Consider the following 15852-nt stretch of genomic DNA (forward strand, 5'->3'; position numbering starts at 1 on the left):
CCATTTGAATTTTTTTGTTGAGTTTGTTCTAATCACTTGAAGTCCAAACTTAAAAATGAACTCTCATACACGAATTTACAAGTAATGTTAGGTAAATTAATTTTTTAGATCACATCTACAAATTATGTGATGTGTCAGACTCACCATGTGACGACCCGTCCCTAATTTTCTATGTAATTTCTCTCCGAGTTGTGAATTGACATTTATGCCCTTGTTGGCCTGTGACGTGGACGTATTTATTCATTTTTTAAAATTACTTTTCTCGCTATCGTGATTAAACTATACTCGTCGTTACGAGTGTGCGTTAAATTATTCAGTGTCGAAAACACTGTTTTTGATAAGGCAGTAGATTTCTTGTGATTTCATCTGTACAAACCTTATCCATTTTCTTCTTAAAAAGGGTGATTCGTGCCTTGCACCTCACCACCAATTATTTTGTTTCCCTCATTATTGCAACCAATCAGATTTTCTTTCTCTCAGCCAATCAGATTCCACCTTCACTCTCTCTCTCTTCTTCTTCATTCTTTCTCTCTAACCCGAGCTCTCTTTCCGCTGCAACACTCAAGAACGACATCAAACATTCACAGATTGAGACTCAAAATACCACCATCGTGATCCTCTTGTCCTCATGATCACAACCATACCAACCGATTGTTTTATGGTTGAGTTTTGAGTGGTCAACGTAGAGCGACTCGGAAGCTCCGACTTGGTCGAGTTGGCATCATCGTGATCCCGACCGAGTTACTAGGTTTTAGGACGGGGGGAAGCTTCTACTCACCTCCCCGTGGCCATTAGACTAGCTTTGGAGAAGCGTTGATGTCGAAACAAGCACGTTTAAGGAGTTGAGCTTTTTACCGAGACTTTCGAGCCATTTTCAGGCCATTTCTCATCCACTTTTGGACTTTTGGAAGGTATAAGTTTGTTCTACTCTTCATAAGCTTCGAATCCATATAAATTTCATGGAAAATGGTTGAGAAATGAAAAAGTTATAAAGGTTTGAAAATTTTCCAGAAAACAGGTGAGTTTTTCCAGTTTCCAGCGAAACCAGACTGTGGCCGACGGGGTGATAAGAGAAGACGACGGAATATTTTGTCAACTCTGATGGAATATCTTAATGGCATCAGGTAACGGCGTTAACATTTAACTGAATATTCCGTCACTTTAACATAATATTCTTAACGACCGTTAAGGCCTTCGTCAGTCTCTGTCTGCGTGTGGCCGCGCGTATGGCAGTGGGTTGGACTGCACATGAGGGCGTGTCTGGCCTTCGGGCGACGAGTGGTTGACACGTATAGGTTTGTGACTTCGAGTAAAACATTTTTGTATATTCAAACCTTCCATTTGAGCAAATTATGGGGAGTTATTCCTAGTTTTTAGAGTATGTCCTTATTAACTAATTTAATTTAGTTATTTCGCATATAGGGGAGACTTACCCTAAGGATATATGAGGACAAGCGAGACTAGGGGACTACGATCCTACAACATACTAGTGAGTGGGCATTTTGTTTTCATATATATATATATATATATATTGTATAGTTTCCACAAATACTTTTAAGTTGATTTATGCATGTTAAGCCACATTTTACTTACTTTTAAAATAATGCCATGGTGGTTGAGATTTATATTTGATCATGGCATATTCATATGCATTTTACTTGCTCATAAATATTATGCTATTGTGAAATGCCAAGTCATTCTACGGGACGTGCAAGTAAGTTTAGGTGAGTTTATTGTGTTGTTAGGAATGATTGAATTGTATGGCATACTCATATTCATATGGTTCAATCATCATTGCTGCACCGGTGTTAGTGCTCGCCCTGGACTAGGGCCAATCCTTCACATGATGTTCACCTCGCACCCCACACTCGCCTTGGATCCAAGTAGGTGCTAGTCCTGTCGTACAGGTCGCATTAGGACTTCGACTTGTAGGTGACGCGCATAGCGCTAGTCTTCACGTGATTGTAGCACTAGAGCGTATATTATTACACCTAGTCTTATCGTACAAGTCACATTAGGTGACTCTGACTCGTGTGTTAGCATAGATTGATGAGCCATAGGTGCAGTCGTACATGTCACATTAGGTGACTCAGACTTGCATGCTAATATAGATTGTTAAGCACATGCATGATTTTATTCATATTGCCATTGAGATATTTTATTGTGGCATATTTCTGGATTTATTATCGGCATACATTTGATATCATATTTATGCTTAGTATGATTTTTGGGAAACTATACTTGTTTTATAGCGATAGGTTAGTATGTTAAGAAAACAAATGGATTTTATAAATCTTTATTTTTGTGCCCACTCACCCTTTTGTTTTTCGCCCCTCCAGGTCCTAGATAGCTGACCTACTCTGTGGCACTCGAGGATTACCCAGAGTTTCTGACATATCTTCATTTTAACGTAAGAACTTATCTCTAGTTGTGTAAAAAGTACTTCTTTTGTTTGACTGCTTTACCTTTATGTTATCTATGCTCTAAATATTTTTTGGGTTGTAACCACTACTGCGCACTCACCTTATTAGTTAATTTAGTTCTAATTTCGGTTTTAATTTATTCACATTTTTCTTTCATCACTTGCACTTTTGGTTACGTCACCTTCACGTGACAGCCAACACGCCTTGATTTTGGCTGGGGTGCAATTGGTAATAATCACGTTAATCAATATTTAAGTGATAATTTAATCATCAACAACTTTATATGGTTTACAAAATACTGTTTAAATAGATGGTTTCCTTAGCATTACTCCGAACTTACAAAACAAATTCAAAGATTACAAAATAAATTCAAAGATTAACAACTGTAGGTTGTTATTGTTTATTGCCAAAGTGGGTATGTTGAGGGTTCCAACACTAGGCCAAAAAACAAAGTAAAATAAAGCATGTGTGTGTATTGACAGTGCCTTAATGATATATGATGGCAACTTGTGACTAATGGATTTGGATCTCATCCGGATTCAAATTATAGGGATTATAAGGATCCTCACATTTTAATCATTCATTGTGCATCGTGCGGTCATAAATTATTTGACTTTTTAATTTAAAATTAAACACAAATAGTACCTAATGAAAATTGGCCACATAATGTACGATGAACGGCTAGGATGTGAGGATCCCTAGGATCCCTACAAAGTGGATCTGGAGAGGGATCCTCTTCCATGACTAATGATATGAAAAATTCATCTTTAATGATTGGCTTGAATCTAAGCATCCACAAGTTTAGCACGAGAGAATTTTTTTTTTTTTTTTTTTTTTTTTTTTTTTTTAAGTTTGATTGTGCTTGATGTGAATCAAAAAATAATCCTAAAAATCTGGAAGACGACACGTGAGCTTTTTTCAATAAAGATAAAATTACCTTCATTAAATGGGTAGGGTTCTCAAATACTCTTATGCGCAGCTTTGCATCCACGAATAACTGACTACAACTGCCTCCTCATGGCGTGGAAAAGTTAAAAACATTAAAGGTAGGATTAATTACTAAATTCTATATTTAATACATTCTCAATTGAAGATCAACTTTATCAAGTAAGGAATGCCTCCCACAATCAATCTTAAATACGATATGATTCGATTCGATTTGTTGGCAAAATCGATAATGAGCTGAAGTAAATGACCGGTTTGGCTTGGTTTTAGTTTGGCTTGACGAGTTCTACTTGGTTTAGGCTTTAGCCCATTTGATTTTTTTTTTTGTTGAGTTTGTTCTAATCACTTGAAGTCTAAACTTAAAAATCAACTCTCATACACAAATTTACAAGTAATGTTAGGTAAATTAATTTTTTGGATCACTTCTACAAATTATGTGACGTGTCAGACTCACTAATTGGTAATAATCACGTTAATCAATATTTAAGTGATAATTTAATCATCAACAACAACTTCATATGGTTTACAAAATACTGTTTAAATAGATGGTTTCCCTAGCATTACTTCGAACTCACATAACAAATTCAAAGATTACAAAACAAATTCAATGATTAACAACTGTAGGTTGTTATTGTTTATTGCCAAAGTGGGTGTGTTGAGGGTTCCAACGCTAGGCCAAAAAACAAAGTAAAATAAAGCATGTGTGTGTATTGACGAGGAGGATGATCCTCTCCAGAGCCGGTTCCACTAGATCCTCCTTCTTCCTCTTCTTTCTCTGTAGGTTTTCGACCCCCGGAGTCAGCGTCGTGCTCCCCCGGAGTGGGCTTCAGTCGGAGTTGGCGTCATGGCCTTCCTGGAGCTAGTTATCGAAAAACTTCAAAACCACACAGTCAGTGACGACTATTACGCCATTGCTGATAACTAGCTCTAGGGAGGCCATGACGCCGACTCCGATCGACGCCCACTTCAGGGGAGCACGAAGCCGACTTCGTGGGCCAAAAAAGTGCAAAGAAAGAATAGGAAAGAGGAGGATCCGGTGGAACCGGCTCTGGAGAGGATCCTCTCCCTATTGACGATGCCTTGATGATATTTCATGGCAACTTGTGACTAATGGATTTGGATCTCATCAAGATCCAAATTGCGGGGATTCCAGGGATCCTCACATCTTAGTCATTTATCGTGCATCGTCTGATCAAAAATTATTTGACTTTTTATTTAAAATTAAACACAAATAGTACCTAACGAAAACTGGTCACACGATGTACGATGAATGACTAGGATGTGGGGATCCCTAAGATCTCTACAAAGTGGATCTGGAGAGAATCATCTTCTGTGACTAATGAAATGAAAAATTCATCTTTAATGACTGGCTTGAATCTAAGCATCTACAAGTTTAGCAAGGGAGATTTTTTTTTTTTTTTTTTTTTTTTTTTTAAGTTTGATTGTGCTTGATGTGAATCAAAAAATAATCCTAAAAATCTGGAAGATGACACGTGAGTTTTTTTCAATAAAGACAAAAATACCTTCATTTAATGGGCAAGACTCTCAAATACTTTAATGCGCAGCTCTACATCCATGAACAGCTGACTATGACTGCTCAAAGCCCCTGTGCTCGTGGCGTGGAAAAGTTAAAAGCGTTAAAGCTAGGATTAATTACTAAATCTTATCTTTAATACATTCTCAATTGAAGATCAACTCTATCAAGTAAGGAATGCATCTCGCAATCAATCATAAATACTTCCGTCATCATCCTCAGGCATTATCTGCTAATTAATATCTTGGAAATATTCTATATTTATTCATACAACAGGTGACACACCTTGGCCAACGTGATGCTGCCATGTGTAGGGCAAACCCTAACCCTAACCGTATGACCGGTCACACCCCCAATAAATGCACCTATCTCCACAAAATTTTGGTAAGTTTTTTGCCACGCGTACAGGTCATAAACACTTCATCTTTTCAAAGATCGGAGATCATTGGCCAACCCCCCTCCCCGCCTCATAGGTGAGTGTGGCTTTGGTCTTTGATAAAAAATGTTAATTGTTTTGTAGGTACAAATTCATCAACACTGAAAATGGCGGATTTTTGCTACCATACTTGAGATCTATAAGGTGTTTGTATGAGATTTTTATCGTGGTTAAGGCTTTTAAATATGGTCGTGAGAGGAGTGCTTCAAAGCTCACTAGCTCAGGTGAGAAGATGATTGACCTGAGATTGAATCTCCCTCTTGATACAACCATGACATCACTTTTATAGAGGCATTTCTTAAGTTTCAGGTAGACGGGCCGAGGGCCCACTCCAACAACATCAATACTGTCCCTACTTGGCCACCTGCTCAATTTGTCAAGTGTCGGGTTTTATCACAAAAGGCCTCGGTGTTAGTTAGAGTGGGGTAGTTCTATTTAAAGAGCTTGTTCTCAAGCCTTCTGGACAATGTGGGACAGTGGAATTCTAACACTCTCTCGTACGTGAGACCCTATTTTATGGGTCACATGTGGAGTTCCACACATCGGCAACCACGTGGAGACAAACTGGGGCTCACTTGTTCGCATGGGGCTAATGGGGACTGACCCATTTACGTGGCATCTCTTGGCCTACATGGAGCCAAGTCGGGGCTCACCCATTCACACGGGGTCAAAGGGGACCCACCCGTTCACGTGGATGTACTAGCCCGTCCCCTGGCTCTGATACCATCTTAAGTTTCAGGTAGACGAGCCGAGGGCCCACTCCAGCAACATTGATACTGTCCCCACTTGGCCACCTGCTCAATCCGTCAGATGTGGGATTTTATCACAAAAGGCCTCGATGTTAGTTAGAGTAGGGTTCTATTTAAAGATCTTGTTCTCAAGCCTTCTGGCCAATGTGAGACAGAGGAATTCTAACAGTGTTGGGCATCAATACTCCATTTTTGGGAAGATATTACACAAGTGATGAATCTTTTATTTCTACCTGAGTTCATCCTAAGTTCTTAGTTTCGATTTTCTCTCAAGTACATTGGACTGATGGGTTCCTGAAAAGCAGAAATTCCTACATCTTCCAACTGCTCAACTTCACAAATCGTCCCTCTTTGGTAAAAGGGTCATTCTAGCCAAGCAAGATATTAAACGTCTCTAACTTCTTGAATTGCGCTTGGAGTCAAATTGATTTAGTTGGTTTTGAATGGATTTTTGATTTGAATGAGGGATGAGATTTGGTTAATTTACGATGAAATTTGGTTTGTTCATAAGGGTTGGCCAAGAAAACTATCTGAATAACTAACACCATCTCTCTACTCAGTCTTGATGCCCATAAAAGACCGCGTTTAAGACCAGTGGCTTCTGGTTCCAAAACTGAAGAATAGCCTAGAGGAAATGCTTCTGCAACTACAGTGTGACCATACAAAAAAAAAATTAGTCATGTATTAGACCACGTTGTTTTTTTATAACATAATGGAGAACTGAACTGGTTCAAGCTAAAATCAACTTTTTCAGTTTATTTTTTTCGGTTTGATTTAGTCTGGTTCACTAATTCAAACGCCAACTCCTGCTAAACCAAGTATAACTAGTACTCATTCATTTTTAGCTTAATTACATCTGTGCCCCTTAAAACTAAATACGAGTCTTGCTGATTAAAAGATTAAACTCTTCAAATTAAGAATAAATGTACAAACCAAAAAGGCCAAAAAAAAAAAAAAGTCTTCCATAAGTTTGAAGTCTTTTGTATGGTATTCAATGTGTGGTGGCATCCGTGTTTGTTGCTTTCAATCAAAACATATATAAGGATTGACATGATGGGTTAGTTTAACGGTTCCTTCGAATATGAGGAATGGGTACGTGGCAGGTTTAGCTTAACAAGAGGCCACTAATGTACTATGCTTACAAAAAAACGAGTGAGTTATTAAGTTTGAGCTTTCAGCTAAATCTGCATCAACAATCAATTAGTAGGTTTAGGGGTGCGTGATAGCAAATATTCTTAAATTTTCCCTCATGTTTAATTTTCATCTCTGAATTCTCATATTAGTTACTTTTGTTCTTTAACTTACCTCTGTGTTGCATGAATGGTCCTTCCGTCGAATCTGCTTTATTTTCTGTCAAATTTGAGGGTATAGTAGTCTTTTCATATGAAAAAAAAATGAATTTATTTATTAAAAAAGAAAAGAAAAAAAAACAGAGAAGAGCTTGACTCCTTAAGGTTAAGGAGGAGTTCTTCCTCAAAATACTTTGTGGCCTATTCAAAGAATTTTGTTTTTAGCAGAACTATTCATGTTATAAATCCTTATATAAAGATTATCTCTGCAAAAAATCAATTAAAACTAAGATATCGTATAGTCAATCCTTAAGGAGTTCTGATCATAAGAACGAAGTTCTATGAATAAGTCACAAAGTATTTTAAGGAGGAGTTCCTCCTCAATCCTTGAGGAGCCAAGTTTTCTTGTTAAAATTCATTTTCATATTTTTTGGATGAATTAGTGTTTTATCCCTCAATTCAACAGAAAAGTTGACGGAATTAACGAAAAGAACTACTAGTGCAACGCCATAATTCAAGGACGAGAGAAACTATTCATAGAATTCAATGACAAAAACTAAGCTCGTGGTATAGATGAGAGACCTTTACTACAACTTAGCCTAAATTTAAATACGAGACTAGCTACAATACATGTATTTATTTAATAACACATGATGTTTGAAGTGAAATTCCAAATTCTATACCCTAGGCAGCAATCGGTTGAGTTTTTATGTTTTAATAGGATAGTGTTACCACTTAATATTACGGTTTAATAGTATTTCTCTTCATTTGTAAGTGAGAGGTTTTATGTTTGATTCTCTCCTAAAGTGAATTTAAACCACATTATTGTTAGTCTATTATGAGGCTAAGCCTACCTCTCACCTTTAGTGTAGATAATTAAGCCTACCTTTCACCTTTATTGTAGAACCTTTAGTGTAGATAATTAAACCTACCTTTCACCTTTATTGTAGATAATATTGTTTGTTTAGAAGAAAAAAAAAGGACAAAGTTATTCAAACATCCATTTTGATCTCTCACACCCTCTTATTAATTTTTTGTCATTGATCTTCTTCTTTTTATTCGATCCAACAATTGAAAATTAAGTAAAATGTGTGAGAAGTAAAAACAAGTATGCGAATAGAACTATCTTTGTAAGACACACATGTTACTTTGGCTGTTATGTGAGTAAAAAATGTTCTTATCAAGCTTGTGAGTTGTGACTAGTGAATCATGATGATGGCAACCAAATTAATATTATTTTCTTTCTAAAATTTTCTCTAACACTCCCAAACAGAGTCTAGTAGAATATAGATAACTCAATTACGTTTACAGAAGTTTGCACGAATGAAACTGATCAGTCTTTTAATAAATAATAGCGATGTATACAGATTCTTTAAGAGATGGGGTTTCTAATTTTTGAGAAAAAAAGATTTGTTGTGAGACCCATACCACATCGAATTTCAATGATTTGAAATGTTTATTTTTTAAGGTGCACCTCATAGATGATCTTTGCAAAATATTAGCCAAATCGGAAATATTTGAGGCATCTAATTGAGTTCAAAGAAATTGACGAACACTATATTCTAAGAAACATTGAACTTTTATTGTGACAATTAAATGGGCAAATGGTTTCGGATTGAATTGAATTTTTGCAAGGATGATCTATGAATCAACACTTACAAAATAGACAGTTTGGATCGTTGAAATTCGATATGAGAGAATTGTTCTAAAAGAATTTATAAATTTTTGTTACATACCTTTATAATACTCCTATGATGTTTTTCTAACATCTCTTGTCAACCCCTTTAAGACTATTTTTTTATTTTTTATTTTTTTTGAGAAAGAACCCCTTTAAGACTTAAAAGTCTCTAACTCAAACATAACTTACATTCCCTCCTAATTCCATTTTTTATGTTAAAAAAAGCTGTAAGAACATTGCTTAGTAACTCTAAAATATAATGCAGACTCTCCCAGTCCTTTGAACCAGTTTTATATACTCTATCCTTCTTTTCCTTTCTGTCTTATATATAAGGTTTGGTTGACTCCATATTATAAAACAAACACTATCTAGCAATCGATTGAATTTTGATGCCAATTAGTTGACGGGTTTCTATCCCAACAACTATTTGGTGCAGAGACAGCAACTCAAGTCCTTCCCATTTCTCTTCAACTTCCTTTTACTTGAAGCAACAACTAACAAAAAGAAAAATTACTCACCAGAAGAAGCACCTCATAACAAAAACAAATGTTCTTTGAGTTTGCCAGTATCAATCATAACCAAGTTAGCTAGCTTCACCTTTTTTTTAATTTTTTAATTTTTTTTTATTATAAATTAACACCTTTAAAGCATAAACCAATCTGATATAAAATTTCTCATGCAAATTCCTACATTATATATTATACTGGCCAAAACCCACCAAAAAACCCAGTAACCCTTAATTATTCCAAATTTAATAGATTTTTCAAAGAAATGGGTACAACGGAAAGAACAAAGAAGAGGGTCCAATTATGGAAGAAAGCTGCCGTCCATTTTGCTTTGTGTTTTGTTATGGGGTTCTTCTCAGGCTTTGCTCCAACGGATAAGGCTTCGCTTTTCGCTAGAACCGATGCCGTGGTTTCCTCCAATAAATCACTGGACTTTCCGCCGCAGTCGGTAGAACCGCCGCAAGAAATAGTACCGGATGTTATTAATAGAAGTTTGATAGCTGCAGAGACACCAAATGTGTCAATAGCAGCAGCAGCAGAACCTGCAAGGCACAAAGAGAGCTCCGAAAACTCGAGGTTCACACAAGAAGAAGAAGCAGAGGAAAAGAAAGAACCCGAAGTGACGCCGAGAAGGTTCATAATCATAGTCACTGCGACGGCAACGAGCACGAAAGACATTAAGTTTAAAAGTGTGTTTTTGAGAAGACTAGCCAATACTATAAGGTTGGTTCCTCAGCCGTTGCTTTGGATCGTGGTGGCGCCGAAAACGGAGTCGAATGAAGTGTCCGAAGTGCTGATGGGAACGGGGATTATGTACAGGCATTTGGTTTCGAGAATGAATTTTACAGACGCAGAAGCTGAAAGGGATCGCCAGAGGAACATTGCTCTTAAGCACATTGAAAAGCACAGGATTAGTGGGATTGTTCACTTTGCTGGGCTTTCTAATGTTTACGATCTTGGCTTCTTCGACCAACTCAGAGAAATTGAGTACGTAAATATTCCTTAATTCCTTATTTCTTTCATTCGATTAAAATTTTTAACTTTGAATATTAAGTTGTAAATTAATTTTACCTAGTATTTTATGCTGTTAGGAATGGATCATGATATCTTCAATTTTTTTTTTTTTGAACGTAAGAACCTATGGTTCTTTAGCTGGAGGGATGGAGGTTTCAAAGTTCGAGTAGTTTTTAAGAAAGGTGTGATTGCCGGAAGGGGAAAAAATAAGTATCCCTTATTACTTATTCGGACTAAAAAGGTTGTGATTAGTGAATTTTGTTGGACTTCGCCAATATTCTAAAGTGCATATGTAAGTCTAAGTTTTTGAAACAATTGCGAGTCTCGTAGTGGGATATACGCACATCAATAGCTAACAGCTGTTTACGTGCATGCTTGACTGTTATATATGTATAGTTTTCAATCAAAATTTATAAATAAAAACAACTGGGTATAATTTAATTTTGATTTATTTATCACTATATACAAATGGATACATTGTAATATCTAAACAGAAATTTGTTGAAGGAAATAATCTTTTGTCAAGTGCTTCATTTGTTTATTAATTTGCAGGGTTTTTGGGACATGGCCAATTGCTCTACTTGCAGCAAACAGAAAGAAGGTGATCATTGAAGGACCTGTATGTGATTCTTCACAAGTCATAGGATGGCATTTGAAGCAAATGAACAATGAAACAGAGACTAGGCTTCCCATTCATATCTCAAGTTTTGCTTTCAATAGTTCAATTCTTTGGGACCCCGAGAGATGGGGTCGCACTTCATCTCTCCAAAGCTCCTATCAGGTACATGAATTGTCTCTTATCATAGTCTGACGTTAATTTTAAAATTACAGTTATTAAATATGTAGAATCATGTTTTTTAGGATAATGTCTCAATTCATAATTTGATAATATAAAATGCATGTCACATATCTGTCATTCTTCCCTCTTATATACCTCATGAAAGTGGAGCTGTGTGAAATTTAATATGCACCCATCGATGATAGACATGCTTCTATGCAAACGCATATTATCATAACTTTTCTGAAAAAAGTTTAAATTACAGTAAAAGGAAAGTATCATTAAGAAAAAAGATATATGGAAGAAAACAAATTATTTAAGTTGGTGTAGGTGTAGCTGGGGTCCTGTCACACCAACCTGTCAGAGTATTTTATGCTTAAATATTATAAGTAAAATGGTTTAGTAGAGGTTGGCATCCTCCAACCATTTTAAAATCATTCAACTAACAATGCCTTTGAAAAAAATAAATATAAAAACTCTTGTAAAGATAAAAAGATGGAATTGACAAAAAAAAAATTATAAAAGTAAATACGATATCAGAACTAATCGTATTTATGTATAATTAGGTTACTCTCTTTCAATTATTATTTGAATTATATAAGCATGTGGATGCTTGTTTTGCTATTGAATATATGTTTATATATTTTTTAAGTTTAACAACAAGGTTTTTTAATTGCTATTTTGGCTACAGAATTCAATCAAATTTGTAAAGGAAGTGGTTCTTGAAGACGAAACAAAACTAAAGGGAATCCCACCAGAAGAATGCTCCAAGATCATGCTTTGGTGTCTTCGTCTTCATGCTGCAGGAGGAGCCACTGCACCACACCAAATCAATCGATGAAAAATGGAAAATTAATTCGTTGGCAAAATAATTACGTACCAAATAGAGATATTACTCGATCATTTTGTTTTATTTTCTTTTATCATGCATGTAATTCTTTATAATTTTATTTGTTCTCTCTTTTTTGTTTTTTCCCTAAATTTTTGTAGTAGATTTTACCCCGCCAGTATACTTAAGTCAATAGCTTACATGATCATTGAAGGATCCCTATCACACTTATTACAACTTTGCCTACTTGCAATAAAATAGGATCAGTACTCTTTTGTTGGGTGTTTATATTTATATATACTACCAAAAGCTTATTAGAGCATCTCCAAAAAAGATGTCAAAGGCAGTAACATTGTTTTTTTATCGAAAAACCAAATCTGATGTGACATGACATGGAATGACAGTTTTCACCCTTGCTTTCAAAATTGACAGCAGCTTTAAATTTTTATTGATTAATTATTAAATACTTTTTATTAATTTTATTATTGTTTGAAAACATTTATCTTCCTCCCACACCGTCTCCAACTCTAAAAATATCAATCTGCAAACTGCAAAACCCAGTTTCTTGGTTCAGAGAAAACCCAACTCTGTCACAAAATCTTTGAAGCTTGGCGTTCTCTCCAGCCAATATTTGAGTACTGAATATTTGACCACTAAATCTTGCAATGCATTTGAATCAAAGGGAAGAGGCTATGTGTAACATCCCACATCGTCCAAGGGAGTGGATCATGTAAGCCTTATATGTATATTCCCATCTCTACCTAGCACGAGGCCTTTTGGGAGCTCACTGGCTTCGGATTCCATCGGAACTATGAAGTTAAGCGAGTTCGCGCGAGAGCAATCCCAGGATGGGTGACCCACTCGGAAGTTCTCGTGTGAGTTCTCAGAAACAAAACTGTGAGGGCGTGGTCGAGGCCCAAAGCGGACAATATAGTGCTAAGTCGGGGCCCAAAGCGGATAATATCGTGCTACGGTGGAGTTGAGCTTTGGATGTGGTGGGGGCCTAGGCCGGAATGTGACAATTTTGTATCAGAGCCAATCCCTGGTCGAGTGTGCCGACGAGGACGTCGGGCCCCTAAAGGGGGTGGATTGTAACATCCCACATCGCCCAAGGGAGTGGATCTTGTAAGCCTTATATGTATATTCTCATCTCTACCTAGCACGAGGCATTTTGGGAGCTCACTGGCTGTATATTCCCATCTCAACCTAGTACTAGGCCTTTTGGGAGCTCATTGGCTTCGGGTTCTATCGGAACTCCGAAGTTAAGCGAGTTCGCTAGAGCAATCCCAGGATGGGTGACCCACTGGGAAGTTCTCGTGTGAGTTCCTAAAACAAAACCGTGAGAGCGTAGTCGGGGGCCAAAACGGACAATATCGTGTTACGGTGAAGTCGAGCCCAGAATGTGATGGGGGCCCGGGTCGGAATGTGACACTATGCGATATTGTATTGATTCAATTTATTTTGAATCCAATTTAAAAGAAAAGAAGAAAAGCAGACGGCTTGAAGTTATATAGGCATGAAACTTATTGAGATGATTTAAATTACTTTGTAGCTCAGAAGCCTCATTTTTTATGTCTTGGGTATCAATTCAGATGCCCATTCTGGTGTACATGCTATTTGGGAAATTAGGAAATTAAAATAATGGAATAAAATAAAAAAATGTAATCAAATTGTAATTATAAAACAGAAATTATGAAAAGAAATAATATAATAAAATAATATTTTAATTTGACATAACGGGTGGAGAGCAAAATTTAGAAAAATGTCAAAGTGTCACATACAATTTAAATTTTATGTTTAAAATTTGACATCTCTTTTGAAGATGGTCTTATAAGTTTGATATATTAAGCACATTTATAATTGCACTGAGGTCTTTCAGCGTAGAATCTTAATTAAAATCAAGTAGACAGAGATGTGAGTAGGCCCAAGTAAACTGTTTATTGGATGAAATATACAGTAATGGACTCATGTATATTGTCTATAAACAAGTTGAGCCAAATCATATATCACAATGTTTAAATTTGGCTTGTTCAATATTTTCAAGCTCAAATTAAGCTTGTCTTACTTTTTATACAAGTTAATCTCCATCGTGCTTAAAAAATTCAAGCTCAATACCGAACTCAAGCTATTTACTATAATAACAAAACTTCGAACTTGGAGGCACATTTTCACACAATAAAGCGTACTTTAAGATAGTCATATAAAACATCATTTACTTTATGATAGTCATATAAAACATCATTTTCATTTCGTTTTTATTATTTGAACTTAGTTGGAGGCCGAGTGATCACGTTGCAGTTTATGTACAAACAAAATTAAAATGAGTGGCATAATATCCATCACGTCTTAAAAAGGGGTCAATTAGAAGTTTTTTATTTTTATTTTAGGATGCTTTAGATTTTGGCTCTTACAATTCATGATTCTTAGATAAAAACTCATTTACATATAAACGTCTAATAAAAGCTCAAATTTAAAATCTACAGCTACATCAGAACATTATTGACCTACTAATACAATTTATTTACACCCATGCTACTTTCCCAAATCCCTAAATTTATTCCAAATTAAAAGTTGTAGAAAAAGTGAAATAAAATATATGAACTGTTGTATTGCATTAATTATATCCATATCATACCAAAAATTTACCTTTTTTGTGATATATATATATATATTTTTTTTTTTTTTGCATTAATTGGGAAGTAAATTAATTTGTTCCAATTATTAAAAAAAATTATACTAAATCCGTATTATATATTTTGAATCAAATAACACTTCTCTAACTTGTAGGTAAATTATTTTTCATGTATTGTTACATATATTGGCACGCTTTATTGTTGTATAAATATAGGTATGACATAATATTTTTCAATATCATACATCAAATTATATTTCTTCTTGTAATGGGTAAATTATTCTCCATGTATTAGTGATAAAAGAGATATTATATTACACACGGGGTATAATTTTTTGGATGTAAATTATTGGAAATTAATTTGTAGGTAGGTAAATTAATTTGTTCCAATTATATAAAAATATATATATACAAAAAAGTTCTTTTTTTTTATTTTTTTTTTGAGAAAACCTAGATTATATATTTTGAATCAAATAATATTTTTGTATACATGGTAGGTAAATTATTTTTTATGTATTATTACATATATTATTAGGGATGTTTTGTCACATCCCGCCCCGGGGGGGGACCACTTCCCAGGCCCGCTCCACCACCGTAGTACGATATTATCCGCTTTGGGCCCCGACCACGCACTCACGGTTTTGTTTCTGGGAAAGTCACATCCCGGCCCGGGCGGGACCATTTCCCGGGCCCAACTCCACCGTAGCATGATATTGTTCGCTTTGGGCCCTAACCACGCCCTCACGGTTTTGTTTTTGGGAACTCACATGAGAACTTCCCGATGGGTCACCCATCCTGAGAATGCTCTCGCGCGCTACTCGATTAACTTCGGAGTTCCGATGGAACCCGAAGCCAGTGAGCTCCCAAAAGGCCTCGTGCTAGGTAGATATGAGAATATACATATAAGGATCACTTCCCAGGGTGATGTGGGATGTCACAATCCACCCCCCTTAGGGGCCCAACGTCCTTGTCGGCACACCACGGCCAAGGTTAGGCTCTAATACCAAATGTCACATCCCGGCCCGGGGCGGATCACTTC

The 15852-nt window shown here is 36.1% G+C and overlaps 1 protein-coding gene across 1 annotated transcript; it reads left to right on the forward strand.

Annotated features, from left to right (window-relative positions):
- Positions 1 to 9448: 9448 nt before the first annotated feature.
- On the forward strand, positions 9449 to 12460 carry LOC137721677 (beta-1,4-xylosyltransferase IRX9). Its single transcript, XM_068460701.2, has 3 exons — positions 9449 to 10547; positions 11127 to 11355; positions 12044 to 12460. The coding sequence occupies exons 1-3, from the start codon at positions 9826 to 9828 to the stop codon at positions 12191 to 12193; spliced, it is 1101 nt and encodes a 366-aa protein (XP_068316802.2). The 5' UTR covers positions 9449 to 9825; the 3' UTR covers positions 12194 to 12460.
- The last annotated feature ends 3392 nt before the right edge of the window (positions 12461 to 15852 follow it).

The sequence above is a fragment of the Pyrus communis genome, chromosome 4, assembly GCF_041283825.1.
Source record: "Pyrus communis isolate YQ-2024b chromosome 4, ASM4128382v1, whole genome shotgun sequence".
In the NCBI taxonomy this organism is placed as follows: domain Eukaryota; kingdom Viridiplantae; phylum Streptophyta; class Magnoliopsida; order Rosales; family Rosaceae; genus Pyrus; species Pyrus communis.